This window comes from Cataglyphis hispanica, chromosome 13 (genome assembly GCF_021464435.1).
Source record: "Cataglyphis hispanica isolate Lineage 1 chromosome 13, ULB_Chis1_1.0, whole genome shotgun sequence".
Classification (NCBI taxonomy): domain Eukaryota; kingdom Metazoa; phylum Arthropoda; class Insecta; order Hymenoptera; family Formicidae; genus Cataglyphis; species Cataglyphis hispanica.
This window is the reverse complement of record NC_065966.1, coordinates 2,350,083-2,377,617: the sequence shown is the minus strand read 5'-3', so window position 1 is coordinate 2,377,617 and position 27,535 is coordinate 2,350,083. Positions and strand designations below refer to the sequence as shown.

Sequence of the window (27,535 nt, the reverse complement as noted above, 5' to 3'; positions counted from 1 at the left end):
AATCGAGAGTTCGATCGATCTACTAGCAATCACCCAACCGAGTATACGACACGCTTGTCACACTTGCTCAATCGTGCAGGTGTGCATGTACCTTGTGTGTTTCCGGAATACGCTGACGTATTTATGCGTAGTTGTACGTTTAGATAATTATTATATATAATTAGTATATTGATATACATCGTAGCGTCGAATTTCGAGATTGATCGATGAAGGAGCGACGAGTAAAGAAAATCTATAAAGATAGAACGAAAAATGACTTGACTGAGAGGATCAAGGATTAACTTCCACATCTTTTTCGTTAAAAATAACTCTTAAGGCTTAGATCCTATAAAAAAATGGGAGAAAGAATTCGCGGAATAATTGGTTCAAAAATAACTGTAACTTTATTGGACGTTGTATGTCGCACGTCGTCAACCCTCTTTCAGGCGCAATTAATCGAAAAGGCGGACGAGAAGAAGGGAAGATAGAACTTTGTTGGGCGTTCAGAGGAAATTCCAAACTTCAAAGGTTTCGACGACAAAGTTAATAAACAAAAGGTTGCATTAGATTAAGAAGTCTCTCATAAACACACGTGCGCATCATAATCCGTGATAATGTAACTCGTCGATGGCAAACTTTGACACTTCGAAAGAAATGACGAAAGATAAAAAATAATTTTCTGTATTCTTGAAAATTCATGGATGTTAATCTATGAAAACAGGAAACCGTCATCTTTTTCTCTCTCTCATTCACTGTCATTCTCTTCCATCACCGTCGACTTAATGTTAATTTAACGAATGTCTGGAATTTTGCAGAAAATTACTGTAAAATTAAAGCTATTATGAAATGCGTGAGATAAGAAATAAAATATTCTACGACAGTTTGAGACAGTTCTGAGAAAATTTTTAATCAGTTTAATCAAAGCAAAATATAAGCATGTGTTGTTCCTTATCACCGTGACTTAAGGGAACAGCGTGTCACGATTAGCTGCAACCGGATGTTATCGATGTTCGCCGGAGGCTGTTGCTCTTATCACAAGACCCTGTTTTGCCACCGCTCGCTCACAGCCCTCCACGTGCGTCGATCGATTAGCCGCAGAACAAGAAGCTTCCCGAAACCACGAGATCAAGTTCAAATATTTCCCTTCATTCTTATCAATAGCAGGGAATTAAAATAACTGTGGAAAACCGTCTTTCCAACGAATATTCTTCGTTAATTAACGATAGAAACCGCACGTGCCAATTTCTTGCATGTTTTAAAATATTAAAAAACCCTCTTGATACATAAAAAGTTTCTCATTTTTACCATAATTTCCAACTGCGAATTTTTCAAGTCTTTTTCTTTTATCGAAAGAAAAATTTATCGAATATAAATTAAATTAAAGCGGCAAGTATATCGTTTGGCGAAATTGCTATTATAATTTTTATTTGCAGACACAACAGTAATAATTATTTTACCGTGCAATTACGATCAAAAATTACTTTGCAAGGCTACCTTGCGCCTTGTCGCTTTTATGACCACGGTTTTGAGTATCGAGTATCGGTTACTTTATATGTCTAACGTTAAAGCACCGAGGACATGTACGAAACCTCTGCAGCGTTAAACATGTTCCGTAAGCTAATTAATTCCGTAACTCGAGCTCTCTTTAGAGAATTCAGGAAACTATCGACACCGCTTGCTATTGCCCGCATAATAGTTCGCTCATAGATAATTAATATCTAACATTAATATCAAACTCGCTTGTTAGATGTAAGAAATATCTGTGAATTATTACAGATTGTAACATCCAACTTCTCCGTGTTTCCCGCCAGGATGGAGAATAGCCTTTTATCGCCATACCCGCGATATAGCATAGCGCATTACGCGAACAATCGATCTGTCAAATCCTCGAGATTACACGCCATATGGCGTTGGATTGCGTGTCAATTGATTCTATTCGAATGTTAGAGACGCACACTGGAATTTACTTTGACGCAGAAAGCAGATGAGCCGCGAGCCAAAAGCGAGAGACATATTTTCATTAAAATTAATCCCGAGTAGAATAATTTGGCGAAAGAGACGTTTCGCATATCTTTTACAATATTGCGCGAAAAATTTTCAATATAAAAACGAGACGCTCTCGCGTTGTACTACTGATTAATAACACGAGGAAAAGAGAGAGCTCTCGACCCATATCAAGATGAAACTCTACGTCGACGGAGTCCCGCGGATATTCGTGGATTTACTTTGGGATCATTTATCAGTCCTTTGCATGCAATGCACGTATTCATACAAGTCGCTCGAATTACTTTAAAGAAGACACGAGATCTCGATTAACATAAGACAACCGGGCGAAGCTCCTTGTTTCCAAGAACCTTCAATTACTTTTCCCCTTCCGGATCCTTTCACGACGCAACTAAATGAGCTTTTTAATAAATGCAAAGCGTATCGTAAGCTCTTTACAAGATATTTTGCAAAGAGGAATATGGCGAATATTTCTTTTTTGTCAACTTACAATTTCAGATTCGAGAATGTTATTAACGGATCAAGCACGGATTCATTCGGATGAAATTGAGCGGCGAATCTTTATAAAAGTCATGAAAAAGAAATCCCCTTCCGCGAACAGATATCCGATAAGTTGGCGCGATCGGAAGTTGAGAAAACGTTTCTAATCGGGTTAAGATATTCAATCTCAATTTCTTTCTACTTCTCTCTCGTTTTTTTTTATTATCGTCGCTTAAATTACATCGGATCATCTGTTAGAAAGAAAATTGCTTCTCTCTCTCTCTTTCTTTTGAATTTCCCCAACGCACTCTTTGGGCTTTATTCTTCGATTTTTCTATCAGCACACGTTCCCTAAACGAGTTTCAGGTAGATGAAATTACTCCTCATGTTCTTTCTCATTCACGTGACATAAACCCGAAGTAATTTCGCGCGATTCTAATCGGAAGGAAGATAATCTCGAGCAATCTCATTATCGCGTTCTCTTCAATAAAGCTCGGAAAATTATCATTCTACGTACGTATCAATATATCATATTTCTCGTACACGAGGTTTAAATAAAAAATTTTACATTTTTTAAATTAATGTAATAAAATTACATCAACATTTTTCTTTTCGTTACGAGAAGAGAAATTTTTACAAAATCGGGATTAAAACCTTTTTGTAGCAAGCTCGTTTACTTCTGTCTCTATTTTTCTCTTTTTTTTTCTCTCTTCTCTGTCGGGTTTTCAAATTATTATACAAAGCATCCTTTCATTTCAGCGCTCCATGACGATTGCGGTGACTGTAGCGAACGAGCGGGAGATCACTTTTACGACATTACCGCGAATCCACCCGTTCTCGGGCGAGTTTTAGGGTGAATCACGCTTGCGCAAGTCCAACAAGAGGTGCCGGAGCCAGAACGACGTGCAACAACCATGCGAGCTTTAGTTTTCGCCAGGGCCTCGTCGCGAAAAAAGGGCTGCATCCCAGAAGTTCATCCGTTGCATCCCGACACGTTGCCTCGTGGCGCGAATTATCCGTTTTAACGAGGACGATAATGCACTTGGATCGTAGAGATCACGTCGCGATCTCCGGAGCGGCGATACCTTATCGTCGAATAATTAAATGAGAGTGAAAGGGGTGTTTGTATCGTTATCAAAAGCGGCTACTTTGCATTTTATTCTAATCGTGCTGAATTCGTTTCGTGCTTAAATGTATTATGTTATAAATAGTGTGCGCGCGCGCTTCTTTAACTCACTGTTTAAATAAAAATTATATTTCAGCTGTCTTCTTTCTATATAAACTTCGAAAAAATCGTGGAAACTGTGTAATCACGTTTGGGATTAATCCATGATCGATGAATTTATTAATTCTTTCTTAGCCGAGCGACGCTAAGTTTTGACGAAGGACCACGTGAGGTGTACGCGAATGGAGGGAAAGACGTAGCGGATCGAACGATAAGAGAGTCGCCAACGATCTATGACGACTTGCGAAGTTTCTAGTGGCTGTATGGCAACGTCCACGGTGACGGATCATCATGAGATCGTCGAGAAAGTTTCCCCGGACCTTTCCGAATGCATTTCTATGAACGTTTGCCCGCCGAGTAACTTCCCAGACAAGTTTCAAGATTTCTTCGCGGCACTTACCGAGGAAGGTGACGACTTACCCAGCATGCTCGAGAACAAGCTTATACCGAAGTAATTAACAATGCAATAATGTATAATTACGCGCGAAACTTATCTAAGTATTAGTATTTAGAAATTGGAAAATATCCTTGAAATCGTGTTGTGAAAAAAAAAAGATAGTAACAAAATTTCAAATATTATAGTCTTTATATCAAAGTATACTTCGAAGAAGAGCGATATTAAATTGTATACTAATTAAACAATGAAAGAAAATTAATAAATTATTTAATAGAAAGCCTGAATCTTTATAAATTGATTTTTAATTAACAGGACAAACGATATTAAAACATCTTTGCTGAAACTTGTGTGTGAAAGGGAGAAAGGAAACTTGATCAACTACTAAACATAGAATTTCATGTCCCATCGATTGTTTCAGTATAATTAATTAACTATAAATAGAGGTACACGGGGACATTGATTGAATCGATATAATGCGATTAAATCATAATCGATGCTATAGATAATATTATCAAATTAAGCAAGAAATAATTTTAGTTTATCCTTTACTTAGCGTACATCTTAGTGTACGCTGTTATTGTAAAACAACAATGCTTCGAAAAAGTAACGGATTGGATTGTCTCAATAAATGTTTTGGCAGACGAACATACAAAATTTCAACAATTTTAGAAAAAGGCAATAATGCAGCACTATTTGCTAACACACAATCGGAGAAAGAACTCGACTGCAAGTTTCTCTCGAAATTACATTTCTCAAATTAAAGGATTATTCGGGCTGTTGCGCTCGCGTCGTATCGAGTTCGCGGCATATAACGAACGCGCGTGGGAAGTCTTTGGCATTGGCTGAAGCCATTTGGGATTCTCGCAATCGCATTAGATGTTGTCGCGAATGCCATTCCAACGCTACCTCCCTGCTTAACAAATCAATCGACTCTCAGTTTAATAGAAAATCGAAACAAAGTAGCAGTACTCAACTTAGTATCCAAAAAATCGATAGAAATGTGATAAAAATAGAATCTATTTCGAATTTGCAGATATAACTTGTTCGATTTAATTTGCATAGCTCCTTAAATTAAAAAAGGAATTATCCAAATTAGATCGAACGTTACATCTGCAAATTCGAAATTTCAAACCGCATCACTACCTTCGTAGAAAGTTAGACGGCACAAGCGTGGACGCGAAAAATCGACGATGGAGCAAGAGGACTGTCCAGAGGCGAAGCAGCGAGGTGGAGGTCCGTCTGCATCGCACCACATTGTCCGGATCTCAGGGTCACAGCTGCACGGATGGATTAAAATCGCCGATCCCCTCCAGACGCAGAAGCTCGAGCATCGCGGTTGCCAGACCCACGCCGGATTTGCATAGGTCGTTGTTTCCTCGTAAAAGTGATTGATTAATCTTTTGATCATTACGTAAACCCGTAAATCCGACGTCGTTCGTTCGGTAATCAATCTGTCCACACCGGCGCTGAAAGCTCCGGTATCGCCAGTATTTCCGCGACTCGCGCTAGATCTCGTCTCGCAGCTTGAGCGACGAATATAAATTAATCGGAGAAAAAATTTACGATAACGCGTCTGTGTCGCGTCATGTATCATATGTGGAATATTCTATTTTCGTTCGTCTAGATTTCTGCAAGCGGAAGCCGGTCCCTGGGGTCACCTGTCGCCATCGGCCAGAAGCCCCACCAGGACACCGGCTTTAAGTCCCGGCGCCGTATCGTCCTCGTCGCATTTGAGCGCGAACGCGAGTCCGAGCGGACCCAGTCCGACGAGTCCTTCCGGTTCGGCGGCCGGAATTCGCGGGTCCAGCCAGTATCGCAACAGGACCAGCAGCATGCCGGCGGTTCCACGGCACAGGGTAAGTGTATATTCGAAGAAACGTAATATAAAGAAAGGGGAATCTGAAAAATTTTCTCTGAAAAAAGACCCCCTCCCGTGTTTCGCATAATGACTATCTTGCGACGTGAAAATAATTTACGATCTGCGGAGAGATTCGCGCGCGGTTGGCAGACAAACGGTACGCGCACAATGAGCTTTAACAGTAGGCAGATCGATAACGCGTGTGAAATTGAATTAATTTCCTCGGCCATTGTAGCCACGATAGATCAAAATGTTGCTCCGAAAGGCTTCGTTGTTCTATGACGACGCGACGACAGAGCTTCGCTCGTGTACAGACAAAAATCAAATCGAATGCGTCGGGCTGTAAAATGGTATGGCGACACAATAGCGATGGAAATGTCGCAGTTGTCATTCTTCTCAAATTTCAGTCTCGCAGAATGCGAGATGAAAAATCGCGAAGCGACGCAATGAACGCGATGTATAGGCCGTTATCGTGAGAAACTGCCATTAGTTCCGCGTTGCTGATCAAGCCTGGTTTAAAGAATCTATAATTCATGCCGCAAAACTTGAGGCAGCGTTTGAATTATAATTTTGCGATAGAAAAATATTTTTGTAGAATTAAAATATATATGCATAGGTATATAATAAAATATAGGGGAAAATAGAGTAAAACCGAGTACTTTTTTGGATTTTTTCTTCCTATAAAAAAAATCAGAGTTAAAAATTTTTGCTGACCGTTAGTCATAAATAAGACTAGAAAAATAATATTCGATTACCAAGAATAATAAGATTTTTTGGAAATAATCAATCTATAACTAATAACACGAGTTAGCCAAAGATCGTAGCATTTATTTCGGAAAAATAAAAGTACCCGGTTTTACCCTATATTAGAATATACACGTACTTTTAGAATACAAAGACACATACAGTTACAAACGGAATTTTATCTTGAATTTTGTCACAAATTATAGATCCTTTAATGCATTCTCTAATTTTTTTATTACTGGAAACTGTTGGTGGACCATTTCAACTGTCAGATTTGAAATTGAATATCGTCAACGCGAATTTGTAATTATCGCAGGTTTCACGTAACGAATAAACTTGATTTTAAATTAAATTTAAAAAAAGAAAGGAATTTATTTGTTATACCTTTCGAGAGAAAACCCCTTGTTTTATCGATTTTTTAATATAATATACAATCCTTATATAAAATAAAGATACGGTTATATATCCCTACGTCTAGTCGTTGAATTTTGTGGCGACGGATGTCACGTAGAGACAATATAAGATGGTCTGCTGCGCAATATTTGCCAAGGATTTTAAGCTTCAACGTTGAGTGCCAATCCGACTCTGTGTCCGCCTCTGGCAATGTTCGCGCAATCGATGTTGAATGAAAGGATTAACGCGACTCCGTCGTTTAGCTTCTGCAAAAGACTCGTGGCCAATTGTAAATCAGTGTTGAATTTAAATCGCAAAGTCGAGCAGTTGTCGATTTTACATTTCGCCCCGGCGCCGATGGTCCATTTTTGCACGTCGCCTCGTTTGGCCAATATACCATTGATCGCGACATCCAAGTCAGGGTTCACTAAAGAATGAAACAAATAATCGCGATTGGTGGAAAGAAGAGGATTCACGAATATGTATACATATATATATATATATATATATATATATATATATATATATATATCATAGATTAAGATTATAGACATTACATTTTATGACACGTCATAATTTTCGCGACGGTGTTTAAGCAGCTAGATTTGTCAAATGATCTCTCTTAAACCAGTATAAATGACACTGATTAAAGCAATGACACAGATTTTATTGAAGATGAAAATTTTATGAGATATTCACTAATCTTGAGTAAAAAAGTGTTCACACTTTGCTCCTGCCTGTTTTATATTCGACTTATTAATAAAAAAGAAATTATTACTGAAAAGTTAGTAATACTAGCCTTTAAAACATTTTCTATTTTTTTTTTGGATTGCTATTTTTTGAAAGAAGCGTCCACACAAATCTGGGATGAAAAATACGTATCGTATTTCAATTCAGAATTATATATATGTTATGTTAATTTTTATTTTTAAAATGTGACAAACTCATAAAAATTGATGACCAGATTTTTTTGTCAAAAAATCGAATGTTTCTTTAACAAAATTTATAGCTCTATAATTTTATATATGACACATTTTTAAATTATCATTGATTAAAATAGTCGCTATTACTAACTGATCCTTTCCATGAGAATTCATCAATTTACAATGCTGCTTATAATCAAGATCATCAGTGATTATTTCCCACTTTTGATAATACACTCTGATTCCATTTAAGAGAAATTAATTTGATTTTTTAATCTACAATTTTAAACAAGATTGCTCACGTGTAATGCTACATGTTTTTTTTGCACGAACATAATAGTGTCATAATAATATTACGAGCATTGCTACACGTCTTTATCACATGATAAACCTCTCCTCCCTTTTACACTAATGTCACTAATTATCACCCTTGCTCGACCGAGGATATTGATAACGTTAACGTAATATACGACATATGCTAAATGATTGGTATTACACGACCATATTCCGCCTATCTGAATGCGGAACAAAGGAATCTCATTACAGTCCCTTGAACGAGGCACGTTTAACCCCCATTACTTAGCACGCGAGAGGTAATCTAACGGTTCTGCTCGTCGACGATGCGCGACTGCATAAAATAAGTGTAAAATAAGAGGTAAATGTAAAATAAGAGGCGGTTAGTAAAAGAGAGCATTATTAAAGTAAAGTAAAATTGCCTCGCGTTCTCTCTCGTAAAGATATTATTTTTCATTGGACACACCGCTTTTGCACACAAGGCAGAGCACGTTGATTTTCGCAGAATTGCGTAAGCATAAATATTGTGTTACGGACTCGCCGTTTACCTTTGTACCATACAGAAAGCCCGTACTCGTATGGTATACAAGTACAACGAAAATGGAAATCAATATCGGGGCAAGCGTAAAGCAGACCGATGTCATTCTTCGTCATCTTGTTCTGGGCTGTGTCGTAGCCGGCTCGACAGCCCAAGAGGAGATCCTTGCATTTCACCACCATTGTCCCGAGCAAACTGGTACCCGAATTTAGATCGTTGGCTGAAAATTCGATAATTCGCACGATTTGACATTTGATATATTAACGCAATTACTCGCATAATTGACAAGCAAACGTTCCCAACTTGGAAATTCAAAATGTTGTGGAAATACATAGAAAGTATCTCGATAAGTAATTTTGCTATTTTTGATTACTGAATTCTCTGATGTAGATAAAATAAATCACATAAAATTGGTCTATTTTTCGCTTTTATTTTATTATTCGCAAACTTATTACTTCAAAGTTTTTTTTTTTAAAATTAATTTTCTTTTAAAATTCTTCGTACATCTAACTTAGTTGTCAAGAATTTATTTTATCATCTCAACAAAATTTTTAAATTTAAGAAATAATATATACTTATCGCGATGTATTTTCAAAATTTAATAATTTTTGAATTTTTAAATTGATGAGATATTTTTTAGATATAGATATAAAATTATTTTATTTCACTGCAAATTATATATTAAAAAAACGGTATTTTAAAAGTATATTTTAAAAGTCAAAAGTTGATTTTTATTAAATTATTTCTCTCTATTTCATTGAAGCTGTTTGTAAACCTTCCTCTATTTGAATAGCGAAAAATTTAATTTATCCTGATCTTTGTATGCCCCGACAGATTTGTAATATCTATTTTATCTCTTTGAAGTTCGACGTGAAAGTTTTTGTATCATATCGATAAAATGCAATCTCGCAGTTGTCGAAACTTCTAAAAATGACTGTTTCGATGGCTATTCTGAATACTCGTGTTTTGCGGGAAATTCGCGGTTTGTTAGTAAACATTCAGAATACTGAAATATTTAACGCGCTGCGTGATATTAGTTAGAAAGGAGTTTATCGACGCACACACTGAATATACGACAGAAATTGTTTATTGAATTTTCTTTTAAATGCAATCGCGGAAATATGCGGTAAAAGAAACAGAGGGAGAAAGTGAAATTACCCGAGGACAAAAGCGAGCGAAATAGTGTTCCGATCAATGTGCGATCTTTTTTATACATTATATATTCTATATATCTATCGTTACAAAAAACATAAGAGAAAAATCAAGTGCATGTGCCGTAAAAATAAAAGTGCAAAGGAAGGGAAAAAGATGTACATTTAAAAGTATCTCGATATTTTAATAATTTTTTATACTCTCAATATTATGTATATGACGAAGCAGGTAGTAATTAAATATTAATGGAAATGCTTAATATTATTTCATAATATAATAGTATATATATATATATAAAATATGTGTGCAAAAGATTCTTTTTTTTTTTAATGGGATGGTACTTTATGTAACATTTTTTTTAAAGAGACCGGTCTCAAAAGGTACCACGATCTAATCAGTCTTCTTCATCCATCCCTTATAGATGAGACTATAAACATAGTATGTAAAGCCCTTTATCCATCGTTCAAACAGCGACCTAATCGAAGCTGTTACCTTGCAAAATTTATAAATAGAGAATGAGTTTGTTCTGCGAATTTTGCCGCCTGTGTTTCATAGAGAAGCCTGGCAAATTTACAAATATTGTCAATGAAAAAATTAATTTTTAAATCTTTCTCAGAAGCAAGCATTGACATTTGCTCCCCTCAAAGAGCGAGAAAAAAAATCTATCGCAAAATTCTGATAAACACGTAAAATTAATTATATAAATTTAATTAGAGTGTATAAACTGACAGATCTCGCAGTGTGCGTTGAGCCTCTCGTTGGCGAATTTCGAGCCGACCTTCACGTTTTTCGCGGCTGTCTCTGGATTGTAAGCGCACTCGGAGAGTAAATCGACACCCTTCATTAGCAGACCGTTAAACTCGTAGCCCAGAAAAAGCACGCCCTCAGTTGTCCATTTCAGCAATAGGGCTCCGGCGTCCGCCTTATACTTCGTCTCCATTAAACCGCTTAACTGTGCCATCAATGCCTTGTTGAATAAATTATTTAATTTTCTCTTCAACGCTTACATCTCACCCAAGCGATTCCGTTTTCAAGATTACTCGAGGATTATATATCATTTGAATAAACTATTACAATTCGATTTTCAATACGCCATTTAAAAGGCAACAAAATATAAACGACATTTATTGAACCTATTAATGCTGTGATAAAATAACTATTTTATGAATATTAAAATATTACTAAATGCATATAAATTATAAAGATAATGAAGAACCATCGCTTTTTCCGCTTTTAGGGCAATGCCTCGCCACGTGTTCGAACTCAGTCATATACGCGCGTAATATTGCTCGTATAATCCGATATATAATTAAAAGCAAATATTGCTGCATAAATGAAATAGTTGAGTTTTGTCAGCTACATTTTCTTGCAAAATTTTTCACAGAATACGCGCTCAGCACATCATTTTTATGAACAATCGACGAAATTATAAGCAAATATATAAAACAATATTATATTATCATGCAATAATATATAGATCAAATCTGTTTTTATGGCAAGAAATTCATTATTTTGTAAAGTTTAATTTAAAAAATACGGACACGGATAATGCAATCTTCGATAACAATTTTTATATAAAATGTCAGTCTTACCTTTGATGCCTCAAAATTCAAAGTTGTGTCACTCATTATTTGAAATCTTTTGGCGGATGTGGTCTTGACATTGAGCTTGATAAGGCCCTTGCCTTGATGATAGGCCGTCTTGAAGACATCCCTTGCGTTTTTCCCGAGATCAGCGAAACTTGGTACCTCCATCACGAATTCAGGAATATCGTGAAATAAATTATTTTCTTGCTTCTGTAGAATTTACTTTTTTTTTTTCTCTGATATTAATAGAATATATTATTACAAAATGTATAATTATAAAAGATTTTTCTCTCTATCTTTTTTTCTTAATACAGCGCAATTATACATAATTATTCAAATATTTAACTCCTCAAAATCTCTAAAATTGTTACTTTTAATTTATTAATTGTTCAAGATTAATGCAGACAGCGTATTTTATTATGCAATTCTTTTGATTTGATATTCCATCTATGAATCGGGATAACCAATCTAGTCATCTCGAGTTTTTTTTTTTTTTTTTTTTTTTTTTTAGAACGTACGTTTTAGTCCTGTTGGATAAGCTGAGACTCAGCAGATTGGAGCTCTGATGTAATTCAAACTGACGACATACACGAGAATTCCTCGACATGACGAAAACATGGTCAATGTCAATTGCTTGTCGCGGGTTCGAATGGGACTCGAGTAGAAGTAGACCGATTAATTCCGCGACTTTTATAGAGAAACGGGGTCGATGCTTTTTTCACGCTTTACTGCCAAAGTCATCAGAATAATGAAGTGAACTTGATCGAAGAAGGAAGTGAGGCACTATCGGTTCGAACTATCGATGAATGCGGATCGAGGAACATTCGAACCGCGTGATACGCGTTCGTGTAAGTGCATACATATACATGAGCTAAACCCTGAATGATGCGATAGATGATGTCACTTGACAAGGTTTGCATCGATTAGCGAATGCGTTAGGATTCGCTCTGACCCTAATACGGAGGATCTGATGCGTATTTTCGTCGTTTTTTTCACCTCGCTTCGCAAGGACGACAAATGATCGGTGTATACCGATGGCGCGAGTCCATTCAGCGCAATTTACACAGCTTTATACCTCGATTTACATTACGTTGTTTTAATTTAATTTAATCAAATGCATCGGAGAATCGCATGTATCATACAGTTTGTCGATGACGTACGTTTGGCAAAAGTATTTATTTCCCTTGTGCAATGCATCAAATTATTTTTCAAATACATCCTTTAAAATGTAAATATAAACATATTTTTTAACGGTGTAATATTATACTTAATAAAAAGTGTGAAATTAAAAAGTATCACTAAAGAATGAGCGATAATTTTCTTCCAATTTGCAATAACTTTTAATTTTTCAAGAGTTTGCGCGTGTTGCTTCCGCAATAATCGATATAAAATAGATATCCGTACATGCTAGAAAAAAATTAAGTGAATTGATCCCACGTAATTGTTGCTTGTTACAGCCAATGCTGGCCGATACGAAACGCAGCAACGCAACGGGTGGCGAGGAGGGCGAGACTGAAGACGGGGTGGAATATTACAGGCTACGATCCTTCTCCATAACGGCGAATGGGGTTTTCAACTTGGGCGATTCATTAAAGACGCGACGCAGCAGGAGCATTAACAGCGTTACTTCGTCCACCAGTTGTAGTAGCACTCGGGAGAGCAGACTGCTCAGGTGAGAAATACGGAAACTGAATATTGTTATGCAAGGTAAAAGAGAAAGGGATAATTTTCCTTCATAACATCGGTCCGTTTTCTGCCACATTTCAACTTCTGTTGAAATTACTAGAATTACTTCGAAAGTAAAGCTCTTCAATAAAAACAATAACAGTTTATGTAATTTCAAAAGTTTCACAAATAAAAAAAAAATGCACATTTTTTCTCTTTCTCTCTCTCTCTCTCTCTCTCTCTCTCTCTCTCTTTTATATTGTAATTATGATGAAATTACAATAAAAGTGTTTATGTAGTTAGTTTTATTACATTCGCGATGCTTATAACTTGCAGCTGTCAAGAGGAGAGCATGATGATTGTGCGTGTACAAAAATAATTATATTCTCTTTTATAATATTATTTGAAAAATAATAATGAGAATTGTACGAATAGAGAATTAACGTAGCTATAAGACTAAACTTCAATGACTGAATTATAATTGGATATTTTCGTCTCTATGGTTACCGCATATAAATATAATGTATAAAAGTATAATGCATGCGACTGCGAAGAAGGACATGCTGCAAAATAATCTTCCACGTGGTACACGTGCATTTCCTCCTCCGCATTTTTATCTCTCTGGGCTCGGCTGGGATGTTTATTTTCCTCCTCGAGGGCTTCGTTGCAACGTCGTCGATTTAGAAAACAAAACAAATACGTTCAATGTTTCCCCTTGCATGGCTTTACGTAAATACATAAAACATGAGTTTTTTGTGAGATAATATGTGATATAAACGATTTTTAATTTATTTTAATTAGTTATCTTCTCGAGAATATCATACACATAGGCGTGCATGTCAAAGAATATAAAAAGAATTTTTTTTTTTCATAAAAAGTTAATAATAAATAAACAAAGATAGCATATATATATATATATATATATATATATATATATATATATATATGGCAGATATTTTTATTGACACAAAAAATTTAATTCAAATTTACTTGATAAGCCGGAGAATGTTGATTGTGTAAATCAGAAACTACGCGAAAGTACGGCTTTCCTTTGACGGGAGGTTGACACATGCTAAATCTAAATTTACCACCAGTAACTGCCGGAAACTACATCGGAGAGAGAGTTTCGCTCCAACCTTCCCGAACGGCTATTTACGCTTCCTTGGGTCGAGTAGATCATATTCGGGCGCATCGTATCTCTCCTCGGTTTATCAGCAACTGCTCGATTCACCCATCAACTCTCCCGTGTGAGAGCAAACTTCGTGTAATTCGCGATTCCGCGAACACTTAAGGACGCCCTAATTGCCCGCGGGTAATTACACGTTCGCGTCAAGGATGTCGGGAGGATTACCGTCGTAAAGAAAGTCACCCTCGATCACAGCAGTCATCGAGCGTAGTTTTAAAGGAAATTAAAGACTCGCTCTCGACCCTACGCTTATTACGCTGGTTGTCTCTTATCTTTTCTCTTCTTTTAATTCACCGACGCGATTTTCCACATCAAATCTCCCAAAAACGTTCTTTTTCGTACATACGACGAAAAGTAGCAGCGACAATCGTGCGCGACATGATGCGCAATCTTGGAAAGTGCTTCTTTAATGAGAAAAATCTCGGCTTCGCAGAGAACGAGACAGACTCGAGGGTGCGATACATACGTATATCTGTGCAGCTGTGGCGAATAATTTCGATCACGAGGCGCACAAGCTGTCTCGTAAATTTTCCTGTCTATAAAAAAGCCCGACAATTTAAAGAAAGATAGAAAATTTCTAGCGTTGTTATCGCAACGCGCAGCTTTGCGATCGCGTTTCGTAGCATTTTTTGTCTTATAAAATTCTCATTTTACAGATCAGTTTGTTCTAAACGCATCTTTTTTGTCACTTGTCTCTTTACCGTTTTCTATTTCAAACATACACCACACACACACACACACACACACACATCTCAAAGCATTTTTATTCAATGTTAAATATAAAATGTTAAGTATATATATATATATATATATATATATATATATATATATATATATATATAAAGGAAGTTAGAAAGATATTCTGGTAATGACGATAATAATGGAAGATTATTATTAGACTTCTGAATATATGGAGCAGAGTGATGGTCGCGGAAAAGTTTACTTTAACTTTATAAAGATGACGTGTAATCTTTCCTGGCGCGTTTTCCTTCGTGAAGTAAAAATATCATATTTTCGCAGAATCATATTTTTATAAAATCGTGAAAAATAAAATCGCTTGACATCATGCATTATAGCAATAATAACCGCATCGACCTTAATAAAAATTGTTGGAATTATACATATATGATTAATGCATGAGAATAAAATTATCGTCATTTGTTGCTTTAACGAAGAGGCTATTTGGACCGCGTGTGTACATCTCGGGTAATGACCGGACGAGAAATGACGTATCGCGTAATCGCGCACGATTATGATGGGGCATAAATAAAATTGCCACTTCCACAAGGGCGCGATCCTGAATATATCCGTGTATTAATTCCGCGTACGTAATCTACCTCCTTTAGATTTCATTCCTCTTTTTTTTCTTTCCTTTCAGTTCGGCCTCGCAGCTCTCCGACATGGAAACGGGGGAGGAAGCCGGCAATGAACGGGTGACGACTTACAAAGTAGGCATGCTGGGCGCGTCGGAAGTCGGAAAAACCGCTCTCACTGCACAATTCACTACGAGCGAATACATTTGCGCTTATGATGCTTCCCTCGGTAAAAATATTCAAACTATAGTAGAATATTCACCCTCCGCAGATCTCTAATTTCGGTACTGGAATTGATTAATTGCGCGTAGCAGCGACGCACCGTGGATCAGGCACTTCTAAAACGTTCTCTCGAAAAGAGTCATTTGCGCCATTAAAATCCACGCAATTTTGTCGGGAGAAATGGCTATTATACGTTCTCTTCGTCAAGGGACAGAGGGTCTCTTTTCAATTGCAAATTGCGTGCCGTGTCGCACTCGTCGCCGAGGAGGAAATTGATGTCGTCTCCGCGTTTCTACCTCGGAAAGAGTTCCAATACTCACCCGGATAGAGCTCCTCTCTTTCCGGAACCTCTGCGTTCAACAGATCATTGCAACGGTTATTTTGCATTTAATATAATTATAACATCTCTCTCTTCCTTCTGTCTCTCTCTCTCTCTCTCTCTCTCTCTCTCTCTCTCTATCCTTGTCTCTCTTTCTCGCGCGCGCGCGAGAAAGAACGTGATTATTCGCAAAATTGTACACGCTTTTCCGAGATTTGATGAGAATTAATTAATCCGATGCAAAACGTGTTGACAGTTATATCCGATATATTTACATGTAACATATTTTTCTTCAAATATTTTAATTGCATCAAAGTAATTACTCGATTATATTGTCGACAAATTATTCTCCATAAATAGCTTTACTGCTCCGCTAAAATTATTTTAGTAAAGTCAAATCGCATCGCATTAATCTTTTCTATTCTAGCGCAGTTTCTATTCGCCTTTCAGATTGTCGCGTGTACAATAAACGGCCTCGTATAACATTCCTTTTGTTGATCGACGATTCGTAGTAAATATGTATATTGTATGATTCGGTATTTATCCGAGAGAACGAATTTCGATCATATCTCGCGCAACTTTCAATATATAACAATAAACAATAAGGCAGAGTTTAACGAAGTCCCCTCAGACTAATTAATTTGTCCGAACTATTCGATTTTGGAAACAATTTCCCTTGTAATGAATCGTTCATTGGTGCATTCACGCCACGTTTATGCTTCTCCTTGTTCGTGAAACTCGACTCACGATACAAAACATAAACTTCAATGCTTAATTAAAATTCGCGTCGCGATGCGCCTTTTTCATCTCTTAAATAGATCCTCTATGATAATAAGCTCCTTTTATCTGTTGGAGCGGAATACCCTTTCACACTTCATCCGGAAGAAAATAACATTTTGCATCAATGAGATCTTTCGACATCAATCTTAAACGAGAATATCGAGAATATGCAGCTTGGTGTGTTTGATAACACACCATTGTACTTTGAGTGAAAATGACGAGATAACAGACGGATAAGCGATTCGTCGTTGACCCGAAAAAAGAATGACTCGGCTACTTTTCCGCTTTCCTTATTTCGTGTCCTTCGATCGCGTATGTGGGCAATATATTTTCCATCGATATTTCCGCCAGCGTGGTGGTCATTCCCATGATGGCTTTCAGCGCTGATTTTATTGAAACTGTACAAACTTATGGACTCGCGTTACGAGCACCGGCCGGCGGCTATTCGCGAGAGCTTTCAAAGTTGACCCCTCGTCGTATCGATTTTGCACTGAAACTATCGTTCCGCTGAGGGAGCGTAATCGATATTTCATATATTACGAATGAGATGCATCTTTCTCTTCTCTAAGATAATTCTCTTTGACGGATACAGATTCGTCTTGAATTGTAATCGCTCGCGAGAGAATAAACGATTAATCGATTAAATTGTAGAATTAATTTTATCACCGTTTTAAACGCAATTAAATCCGTTTGATCAGATAAACATTCGTGTAGATTTCTCCTCGGCCACGTCGTATAACATAATGAAGAATTAAGCCTAATTGGCGTAATGGTGTGAGAGATAGTGAAATATGATCGTCGAGAGAAGAGACCCGCGTAACGGAGACATTATTGTTCCTCAATTTAATTGTCGGAGTGATATATTAATCGTGTTCCATCTATGAATAATATTTATTTACTTGTGGGAATATCACCGACGCGTGCACGCTCGCGATTAATAATCGGATGGCATCGCGAATTTTAATTACGCGATTTTCAGACGAGGAATACGGGCAGAAAAGCGTCTCCGTGATGCTCGACGGTCAAGAAACGGAATTGGAAATCATCGATCATCCCGCCGCGGAAATGTCAGTGAGTATAACAGATGCAATGTTTTTCTGCATGTGTAAAGAAGTTTTGTTAGAAATAATCGGGCTATTATCGGGCGATCAAAGCTACGTAAATACATTGCATTGAGCGAAATTTTTATTTGATGTTTTAACGGCTCGTAAATAGACTTATAACACGATACCCACCTAGAATTTCTTTTATCGTCGCTAATTAAATGTCAACACGTGAAAAAATCCCAAGATACACATCTCGATAGAAACTGTACGCGTGATAATAGGCGTAGATGAAAGAAAAAGATCGGAGAAACGTAGGTGTTATTCTTTATCTGTTGAGAAGAATGAATAGATTCGATAGAAAATCAATAACACGGAAGAGGAAGCATGTGAATTATTTGTCTGGATTTATCAAGATGAATCGGGAAAAGGTTTCCGCGTGGATACATGATATGTAATATATGATATGAAATGTATAAGCTTCATATAAAACAAAAAGCGTGTAAACTGTACACCGCCATAAAGGATTAGTCAGAAACACACGCGCAAATTTTATTGAAATATAAATTATTTTTTTTATCGTTGAAATATATATTCTTATTCCATTTATTGTGCAATATTGCGTCGTCGTGCCACAGCAATTTATTTGCGCGAAAAAAATAAAAGCTATTTGTCGAATCTGTTCTCTCCAACGCATCGCCCGATAATCGACGTTTTCTGCCGAGTTTTTCCATTTTTCCTTTCATCTTTCTGAGGTCGAGACCTTTTGTTCGACCTACAATCCGGACGTGTACGTGGTTGTGTATTCGGTAGTGGACAGAAGGAGCTTTAAAGCCGCCGAAGAAACATTGCTCTATTTGTGGAAGAGCGATTACATGGCTACTCACGGTGTTATTTTGGTCGGTAATAAGGTCGACCTCGAAAGAAAGCGGGAAGTTCCGTCAGTGGGTGAGTATGTAGATGAATATTCGTGCATATTTTCCAACGCAATTACTATGTACGAACTATTTTAATGAAGTCCCGAGAGTCGATCAAATTTTCAGTTAAAAGAAAATTCTCATTAAAGCGAGAAGCAAAAAAGAATATTTATAGCATTTTTTTGGCAGGATAATTTTAATAAAAATTTCTTATCAATTGTGCATTAATGATTAATAAAAATCTTTTATCGATTATATTACATAATTTTATTATTGCATTAAGATTGATTGAAATAAGCGACGAAGAAAAAGCAATATTTAACAAATCTCGATGAGGTAATAAAATTTTGTAAAATTAAAATATGATAACGTGTAAAAAAGATACAGGAAAAAATCTGTGAAAATTTCAATCGCATGCACATTCTCGAGCCCTTGATTTCTGCCGATAGTCGGTCGCCGGCTGGCGAACAACTGCGGCTGCAAATTCATCGAGACCTCGTCGGGTCTGGCCCATCACGTAGACGAGCTCTTGGTCGGCATTCTGGCGCAGATCAAACTGAATCCGCAGCGGGATCAAGCGACCAGGCACCGTCGGAGCAAGCACCGCAGGCGTATCCTGAAGCATCTACTCGGCTTCAAGAGGAAAACCAAGAGCTGCGAGAACCTCTTCGTTCTCTAACGTACCTCATGCCTTCGCGCACGGCGAAGATGATGATTTCGCCAGATAACCGGATATCTCGTCGAGCGATTGTCGACTCAATCGGCCCGAGAAAAAAAAACGTGCGCTATCTACGACAAATCTTGTCGATCGTGCTCACGTAAACGAGAAGCGTATCTGATAAAAGCCGAATCGGCAGCGCGAAGCAGAAATATCGAGCAGGCTCTCGTAGCCTGCCAATTGTAGTACAGAGAAGTTCGCGCGATACGTGACGAAAAAATTGTCGGATTTTTGCAGGAAAATAAAACAGGTATCGCTTCATCATATAATTTCGAAGTGAGTTTTTTTTATACGTCCGTACGTGACGCGCCGGATTATTAAAGCAAAGAGGACTAATGCGAAATTCTGTTGCGAAACGCACATTTACATGCGCGAATAATGATTTTATAAAAGAGTGCTAATGTGTATGTATTGCGTCGTACTTTTCTCTCTCCCTCTCTTTCTTTCGTATAGAGAATAATTATATTTCATCAAGGGCTATTTTGATGTTTGTGTCATCTCGCGTGCGGCTTTATGCAATGCTGCAATTCATTACGAGGACAATGTGACACTGAATAGAATAAGCAGGACGAGAGAAATAATCATCAATGAGTAATGGGATATACGATAAAAATTATATATGTGAGATACATGAATTCTGACAGCTGAGTTATCGCAATCACGAGAGGAAATGTGATTTATCGTAATACACGTGGCATTGACAAGGGGAGGCTACGCGCTGTCCTTTTTGATCGATTTCTATGAAATTTGCAGAGAAAAATGATAAACAATATTATACTACCAATATAAAGATTAAAGATGATTTCTTATGCGCTTATATAACTACAGGAACTGACATTAAACAAGCATAGTTTAATAGTATAATGTCTTAAAAGTATAATATTTTAAATGCTAGATAATATATTTGTTAAAAATATAATTATATACTTTCTTATATATTTTTCTTTCTTCTTTTTATTGCTTTTTCATGATCAAGAAAAAAAACATAGATAAAAAAACTTAAACTATTTCCAGCTCTACTCAAATCTGCAAACATTAATCATACATCAAGTATATCTCTTTTATATCTCTTCCTGTAAATTTAAGTAATAGAAATTGATGAAGAACAGCGCGTATAATATCGCATTGGGAGATGAGAAACTGACATTTAGAAAAATTTCGCAAAGCTTCGCATTTCCTCGCATTTTGCATTTGTATTTGTGCTGTACTAACGGTCTACTTGGAAGATTACCGTAAGCTCATTTTCTCTTCCGAATGTATATAAATAAGCTACATATATATATCCGATATAATCTAGATTAATGTTTGTAATAATACGATCGTTTAATATAATAATAATAATAATAATTCTAATAATTACAGCAGTGGTAAACAAGAAAATCGATCGCTTTGCCATTTGAAATGCGCGAGAGGATTAATCGTAATAGAAACACCAATTTACACATACACATTACGTTGACGGCTGTCTAGCGATGGAATTGAATCGAATTTACTCGATTAACAGAATCAGAAGAGATGTCATAAAAAACGGAAATTCGTAGCAGAGTTCTTTCGAAAAGAGAATCTGTCTTCAGATCCATTGCTTCATCAACAATTTTATGATGTACGAATCTTTTGATCGTGAGCTTATTCGGACTTTTAAAAGAACTTATCTGAAGACTTATCTGTTTAATTGTAATTTAAGGATACACTCTTGCGTGCACGCGCTAATGTTTTAAATATAATGAGCATATAGGTGGGATCAACAAACATAACCGACCAAGCAAGCGATGTTTTGTTTATATAAGGAGACAGCTTTGCCGAGTTGCGCGAGAGAGATGCGAAATTATACATATAAAAAAAAATTTCAGCTACGGAATTCGCATTTGAAAATATGTGAACGATCTACCTGTTACTTATCTACGTTGAACTGGTATCTGTTTAATATCGATATCACATATGGGGGGGAACATATCATGTAACTACGAGAGATGTAATCTATCGGAATTACGTGTGCTGGAAAATCTCGAAATTAAATTTATCCTTACAAATGAACAACGTAGTTGCTCGTTTTTCTAAGACCTAAGAAAATTCGATATTTTGAATACAATTTATCGGCTGTACGCGCAATTTCTGTTAAAATCGATGAAAAATGAATGTTTTATATGGATTTTTAATAAATTTTTTTCTTTCCCTCAATTTTCTGTCGAGAGAGAAATTTCTCTTCCTTCATCTTATCCATTATCGTCATCTACGCTAAAGTGATAAATGATCGCAACGTGAAAAGTCAAATAGATATATTTATTTTTAAATGTTCCTCGAATTGTTTAATTTGTTATGGGTAAAAATAATATGGTGACGAAATACAAGGGGGACAGAACGGATCCAGGAGACACGTTGCTGGCAGTATCGAAAGTGGGATAGGACTGGGGCAACACGGTCCAGGTGTTATCGGGCAACACGGTCCAGGTGTTATCGGGCAGCATCGAGGTGGCGGGATGCAAGGCGGTCTCCGAGGCGGAGGCTCGCAAGAAACTTCTTCGATCCTCGGAGGTAGAATTACGCTGCATGAAAGTGGTGGCGAATTGCACGGGGAGGATTTGCTACAAAATATTGCAACGACAAAACTTTAGCTATATTACGGAAAGTAATTCTCTCTTCTCACATTCTCTCTTAATTAAATAAACGTTTCGCACCAACAATCCATCTTGCTTATCAGATATTTCAGTTCGTCCATGTCGTTCGGTTCTGAGTTCTTTTTATAAGATAGGTCTCTTATGAAAACCGACATTTTATCCTGTCTTAATTGTAAAAGCAACTAGAAAATTTAATTGCACATTAAATCTGGGTGTGCTTTCTGACGGATAATTTTTTTGATAAAAAAAAAAAAAAGAAACATCATCGCGTGATGTGAAATTGCAGTTTAATATAGAAAAGCAATCTATCGCATTTTTAATTAATACAAGAAATACCGCAGTCAAATGTGTCAATAACACACTAAAATGTGTCAATTTTAGCTCCAAACTCTTTTTATAAAAGTTCTTTTACGAAGCATTTTATACAGTATTTACGTTGTGAAACGCGTCTTTTTTTGGAAGATAATCGCACAGAATTATGGCAATGCCCGGTAAAATTAGCGCTTATCAGAGATTAATGTTGAGAATTGCTTCAATCCTGCCTGAAAAATTCCGCGCCACGTTTTTGCATCCTGCAGGTACAACGCTATCTAAAAATTTAAATTTTCCTAAAAAGAAAATATTTTGTAAAGAAAAAAAAGTTGTTTCATATCTCAGGACCAACTACTGTATTTTTCTGGGCACCGACGTTTAAATGGGGTCTGGTAATAGCGGGCATAGGAGACATTAATCGACCTGCGGACACGATCTCTCTCAATCACACTGCGAGTCTTATGATTACAGGCGCTATATGGTCTAGGTATGAATTTTATCAATTATCAATTTAATTACTCTCTCTTAACTCGTCCGTATCTGCACACTTTTAGATATTCGCTGGTAATAATACCCAAGAATTATAACCTGTTTAGCGTTAACTTGTTCACTTGCGGCACGGGGGCATATAATTTCATCAGAGGATTATTATATCAAATGAGAGAAAATAAGTGAAAGAGACAGGATTGAGATGCCGATACAGATGGAAATCGTGAAATTATCGTATCGATATACATTTTGTAGAAAAACGTGTGTATAATCGTCGATCTTTATTTTATAAAGTTATTTTACAGTTACGCTAACTATTCGTATATCATCGTAAGGCTTGTCAGTCTTAGGATTCGTCTTTACCTGACTGATATTTTGCACGACTTCCATTCCTTTGTGAACCCGGCCGAATACAGTATGTTTGTTATCTAACCAGGGCTATAAAAAGCGAATGAAATAAATAAATAAATATATGTATATATATATATATATATATATATATATATATATATATATATATATATATATATGCACATATACAGGGTGTTATGACACTCTGTATATATTCGCACTATGAAGTACCTTATAGAAACTACATAATTTCAATTTATATTCAAAAAATTTCATTCAAAGAATGTGTACTCACCGTCGGTGTCAGCGTGATGAAAAACTGGCTACCATTCGTATTCGGTCCCGCGTTAGCCATACTTAAAGTGTACGGTCTGTCGTGCTTCAAGTTTGGTTTAAACTCATCCTCGAACTCACCTCCCCATATGCTCTCACCGCCAGTACCGGTTCCAGTGGGATCGCCCGTCTGTATCATGAAACCCTTGATAACTCTATGGAATATATGACCATTGAAATAGCCGTTCTTCGCGTGCACGCAGAAATTTTCCACCGTCTTAGGGACGTCCTTGCCGAAAAGATTCACATGGATGTCGCCGAGCGCAGTATGAAGAATCGCAGTGTCATATATTTTCTGCATATTCGTCGCTTCCGTCGAAGATATAATATCTTCTTTGGAGGGTTTCTCATTAAAAACATCTCGATCACATTCTTGGCTCTTTGTATCCTCTGGCTCTCGCCTCGTGAACATGTAGAATCGATTTTTCTTATGAGCTGTGCAAAACAACGTCGGATCAGGACGGTTCATTTCCATTGTGGGATTTTCAGAAGCCTCCATTTCAACGGTTAACGCAGCAGTTGTCTTTCTCGCTTTTCCCTACACATCATTCGTATATCATGAATCAAGTATCAATTCAATGTCGTTTTTCCGCGCTTCAATTATAAGACTTATTAAATACTATAATACCCTAAATAATACCTGGAATAATGCCAGCTGCATTGGTCGTATGTTTTCTGGCTTTCCCATGATTTTGATACAACGATTTGTGTAAAGATTCACCATTTTAACGCCCAGCATTGTAGGATATAAAATAATATAACCAGATTCGTCAAAAATGATATTTCCTAGATTCGTCTCAGTTTTATCCAATTCTCTTTCGACTGCCATTCTGCAATGTGTAATAATAGAAATTAATGTAAGCAAAATGAAGAAGCAATTCAGAAAATTTAGTGAACCATAGAAAGTGCAAGCATTTCACCTGCGTCCAAACTCCATGTTTGGAAGTTGTTGCATGGTTTGTTGCAATTCGCTAAATCTTTGAAGTGTCTCGTCAAATATCCTGTATAGTTTGCCTGTCTGGAAATTAAAAACCCTAACCTTTCTATCTCCACTGAGGGATGCAAATCGTTTGCCATCAGGTGATATCGCTAAGCCACACGGGTAAGTCTTGTTTTTAGCAAACTCAAACAGATCGGTGTCCAACTTCGATTCAAACGATGTGCATTTGGGAAACTTGTACTTCATCTTTGGACCTGTCCAATACTCCAATATTCCTGCTTTATCAATGGAAATGCATGTCTCGTATACAGAATTATACTGTAAAAAAAAAGATATATTAATCAATTTATCCCTTTTTCACAACAAACTCAATAAATCTTACTTTCATAATGACGACAGGTTTAGTGTGTAGTTTCTCAAATACATGTAAGGGTGTATTTGTTCCCTGACCATCGTAGATGTATATTTTATTTGATTCTTGCGAAGATACTGCCACAGCGGATATGGCATCGCCAGCTGAGTATACCCATTCAACACAGAGTGGCACAAAGTCCAATTTTATCATATTTATCATATCTTAAAAATCAAACATAAATATAATAAATTAAAAATTTTCTATAAACATTCTAAATAAAAATAATATATTTTTAAACTTACCAAAATTGATGACATCAAAGATTTTTATAGTTTTATCAATACTGACTGAGCACATATGAACTCCATTGCAACTAGTAGACATTGATTGTATTGGCATTAGATGTGCTCGAAAATGCTTTACAAACTCTATCAATTCCTCTTGCTTTTTCCAAAATTTTACATGTCCATCGCAACTGGCCGTTATCACAAAGTTTGTCCTGTATTGATATATTCCAATAACAGATTTTCCAGAAAGCAAAAACTATACACACATTATTTTATTATTTATATAAAATACTAACTTTGTTACCAAAATATGAGTAATGACATCCCTGTGCATATAAGACTTCTCATAACATTCGCAACATGGCAAGTTATCTATGTATACCTGTTCATATTCTAAAACTGTAAAAAAAATTAAAAATATTTAAACAAAAATACACATAAATAAGAATAGAGATTTTTTTACTTATTACTAAATGTCAAATAAAAATAAAAATAAAATTAAAAATTGCACAAAGTTGAAATAGGAAAACATTATATTTATTTTTATTCATTAAATGTGAATTACAAAAATTTTTTTGATTTTAACCTCGTTGCTTTTTTTGCGGTGCAGCTTCCGAAGGTAATGGTCCAATCCAGTCATCTTCCGTATCATTTTCTTCGTGTTCACGCTTGCCACTCATTATGCATATAAATTAAAATATTTCCAATTTTATTAATAAATAAATACAACCACTTATGTTTTCACAAATATTTATGCTACAAACTCTTCAGCTGACATTTTGATTGATTGGACAAGATTGTTCGAAAATCCTACTTGTTGAACAAAAAAATCTTTTGTCCTGATTGGTCAGTTAAGCGCAGGTTTATTCCACAAGTAAGATTTCCGAACACGCTCTATCGTGTTTATCACCCATATGATATCCAGAGAAAGTAGCATGTAGTGCAGCATTGGAGCTTAGCAGAAGTGCAAAAATGGCTTCTTGGATGAGAGCCGTTCGTACCTTTTCGAGAAAATATGCGACATCTGCCAGTCACGAACATGCCAGTTCAGGTAAATACAAGTGAATTATTGTGCTAATAATATAATATTTTATATGCGCGCGTTTGAAAACCGAAATTTTTGTAATTGCACAGAATATGACATACTCGACGATACTGTCTTTTACAGTAGAATATTTTTGTTAAATATTGTTAATTAAGATCTTCTCTATGATGTGACGCTTTGTACTTGAATAACATTACGGTAATGCATCGTATTTTCCGCGGAAAATATATCGCATCTTGAAATAAATTATCGGCAAACATTACATAACAGTAATGCTTGTGCATATGTACTATACAGAACAGACACAACTGTTGTGGAAGAGGATTTCGCTCTTCGTAGGCTTTCCAGCGATAGGTCTGGCTATGTTGAATTGTTATTTGAATCATCAGGCTCATCACGATGAAGAACGTCCGGAATTTATTCCATATGATCATATGAGGATAAGAACCAAGGTATATATCAATAAGTTATGCATCAATATCATTTTGATTGTATGTAAATGTGGAAGATAAACATATTTTTAAAATTTAAGTATTGAGTAATCTTTTATTATTCTTTTGTTTACAGAAATTCCCATGGGGTGATGGTAATCATACACTTTTCCATAATCCCAAAGTAAATCCTCTACCTGAAGGGTATGAAGAATAGAGGATGATTCTGTTTAGTTTGTACTTATAATGGTTACGCTAATATGAGCATTCTCTATAATATGTATCCTACATTGTATTATCAAATGAACGATTGAATCAATAAATTAGTAGAGATACAATATTTATATTTTTTTTACATGTTATAACATTTTCCTATATAATTAATACAATTAATTTGATATAACTACTGCACAAATCATTATTGCTGTATATTACATATTTTAAAATTGTTTTATCGCTCAGAAAAATTATTTATTAATGTATTTTATTAATTTTAGACTAGTCGAAGAGAACTTGTAACTAAGAGGGAATAAATCTGGAAGGGATTGTATTTTTACTAGTATTATATGTATACGAGTCTATATTCTCAATATGTAAGTTGAATTAATGATAACAGCATTAAATATATAAATATATATTTT

At 36.1% G+C, this 27,535-nt stretch overlaps 5 protein-coding genes across 11 annotated transcripts; 3 read left to right on the top strand and 2 right to left on the bottom strand.

The window, feature by feature from the left end:
- Positions 1-3,182: 3,182 nt before the first annotated feature.
- LOC126853943 (uncharacterized) lies at positions 3,183-21,917 on the top strand. Of its 6 annotated transcripts, none has more exons than XR_007688044.1 (9): positions 3,183-4,139; positions 5,237-5,449; positions 5,710-5,941; positions 13,031-13,245; positions 15,803-15,966; positions 18,038-18,129; positions 18,857-19,049; positions 19,468-20,968; positions 21,102-21,917. XR_007688044.1 is itself a non-coding variant. In XM_050600163.1 (9 exons), exons 2-9 carry the CDS (start codon positions 3,922-3,924, stop codon positions 19,695-19,697), a joined length of 1,557 nt encoding a protein of 518 aa, XP_050456120.1. In that variant the 5' UTR covers positions 3,183-3,582; positions 3,726-3,921; the 3' UTR covers positions 19,698-21,917. The 6 variants fall into 6 exon arrangements, 3 of the variants coding, with proteins under 3 accessions (XP_050456120.1, XP_050456118.1, XP_050456121.1); XR_007688043.1 differs by having other exon boundaries at positions 21,099-21,917; XR_007688045.1 differs by having other exon boundaries at positions 19,468-21,339; positions 21,421-21,917.
- LOC126853999 (voltage-dependent anion-selective channel protein 2-like) lies at positions 10,694-11,741 on the bottom strand. The gene is made up of 2 exons (XM_050600313.1): positions 11,580-11,741; positions 10,694-10,939 (listed from the first exon to the last, which is right to left on the bottom strand). Exons 1-2 carry the CDS (start codon positions 11,739-11,741, stop codon positions 10,694-10,696), a joined length of 408 nt encoding a protein of 135 aa, XP_050456270.1.
- A 110-nt stretch (positions 21,918-22,027) lies between the features above and the next one.
- Positions 22,028-26,223, bottom strand: LOC126853929 (peptidylprolyl isomerase domain and WD repeat-containing protein 1). 2 transcript variants are annotated; one of them, XM_050600128.1, is made up of 9 exons: positions 26,005-26,223; positions 25,715-25,817; positions 25,434-25,630; positions 25,159-25,352; positions 24,757-25,094; positions 24,477-24,666; positions 23,799-24,374; positions 23,516-23,590; positions 22,028-22,318 (listed from the first exon to the last, which is right to left on the bottom strand). In XM_050600128.1, exons 1-9 carry the CDS (start codon positions 26,096-26,098, stop codon positions 22,043-22,045), a joined length of 2,043 nt encoding a protein of 680 aa, XP_050456085.1. In that variant the 5' UTR covers positions 26,099-26,223; the 3' UTR covers positions 22,028-22,042. The 2 variants fall into 2 exon arrangements, with proteins under 2 accessions (XP_050456085.1, XP_050456086.1); XM_050600129.1 differs by lacking the exon at positions 22,028-22,318 and having other exon boundaries at positions 23,415-23,590; positions 26,005-26,219.
- On the top strand, positions 22,763-23,296 carry LOC126854004 (mitochondrial pyruvate carrier 2-like). Its single transcript, XM_050600317.1, has 2 exons — positions 22,763-22,929; positions 23,009-23,296. The coding sequence occupies exons 1-2, from the start codon at positions 22,830-22,832 to the stop codon at positions 23,176-23,178; spliced, it is 270 nt and encodes an 89-aa protein (XP_050456274.1). The 5' UTR covers positions 22,763-22,829; the 3' UTR covers positions 23,179-23,296.
- A 90-nt stretch (positions 26,224-26,313) lies between the features above and the next one.
- Positions 26,314-27,234, top strand: LOC126854000 (cytochrome c oxidase subunit 6A2, mitochondrial-like). Its single transcript, XM_050600314.1, has 3 exons — positions 26,314-26,469; positions 26,761-26,915; positions 27,031-27,234. Exons 1-3 carry the CDS (start codon positions 26,391-26,393, stop codon positions 27,109-27,111), a joined length of 315 nt encoding a protein of 104 aa, XP_050456271.1. The 5' UTR covers positions 26,314-26,390; the 3' UTR covers positions 27,112-27,234.
- The last annotated feature ends 301 nt before the right edge of the window (positions 27,235-27,535 follow it).

What these genes read in the sequence shown, in the direction of transcription:
- LOC126854000 (XM_050600314.1), top strand. Translation starts at nt 26,391, where the DNA reads ATGGCTTCTTGGATGAGAGCCGTTCGTACCTTTTCGAGAAAATATGCG. An exon ending in TCACGAACATGCCAGTTCAG is followed by an intron (nt 26,470 to 26,760) that starts GTAAATACAAGT and finishes TGTACTATACAG; the next exon opens with AACAGACACAACTGTTGTGG. An exon ending in ATATGAGGATAAGAACCAAG is followed by an intron (nt 26,916 to 27,030) that starts GTATATATCAAT and finishes TTTTGTTTACAG; the next exon opens with AAATTCCCATGGGGTGATGG.
- LOC126853999 (XM_050600313.1), bottom strand. Translation starts at nt 11,741, where the DNA reads ATGGAGGTACCAAGTTTCGCTGATCTCGGGAAAAACGCAAGGGATGTC. An exon ending in TGAATTTTGAGGCATCAAAG is followed by an intron (nt 10,940 to 11,579) that starts GTAAGACTGACA and finishes TTGATGGCACAG; the next exon opens with TTAAGCGGTTTAATGGAGAC.
- LOC126853929 (XM_050600128.1), bottom strand. Translation starts at nt 26,098, where the DNA reads ATGAGTGGCAAGCGTGAACACGAAGAAAATGATACGGAAGATGACTGG. An exon ending in AACATGGAGTTTGGACGCAG is followed by an intron (nt 24,667 to 24,756) that starts GTGAAATGCTTG and finishes TACACATTGCAG; the next exon opens with AATGGCAGTCGAAAGAGAAT. An exon ending in TCGTGCAAAATATCAGTCAG is followed by an intron (nt 22,319 to 23,515) that starts GTAAAGACGAAT and finishes AATATTTTGTAG; the next exon opens with CAAATCCTCCCCGTGCAATT.
- LOC126854004 (XM_050600317.1), top strand. Translation starts at nt 22,830, where the DNA reads ATGGCAATGCCCGGTAAAATTAGCGCTTATCAGAGATTAATGTTGAGA. An exon ending in CACGTTTTTGCATCCTGCAG is followed by an intron (nt 22,930 to 23,008) that starts GTACAACGCTAT and finishes TTCATATCTCAG; the next exon opens with GACCAACTACTGTATTTTTC.
- LOC126853943 (XM_050600163.1), top strand. Translation starts at nt 3,922, where the DNA reads ATGACGACTTGCGAAGTTTCTAGTGGCTGTATGGCAACGTCCACGGTG. An exon ending in CGGGAGAGCAGACTGCTCAG is followed by an intron (nt 13,246 to 15,802) that starts GTGAGAAATACG and finishes CTTTCCTTTCAG; the next exon opens with TTCGGCCTCGCAGCTCTCCG. An exon ending in CGCTTATGATGCTTCCCTCG is followed by an intron (nt 15,967 to 18,037) that starts GTAAAAATATTC and finishes CGCGATTTTCAG; the next exon opens with ACGAGGAATACGGGCAGAAA.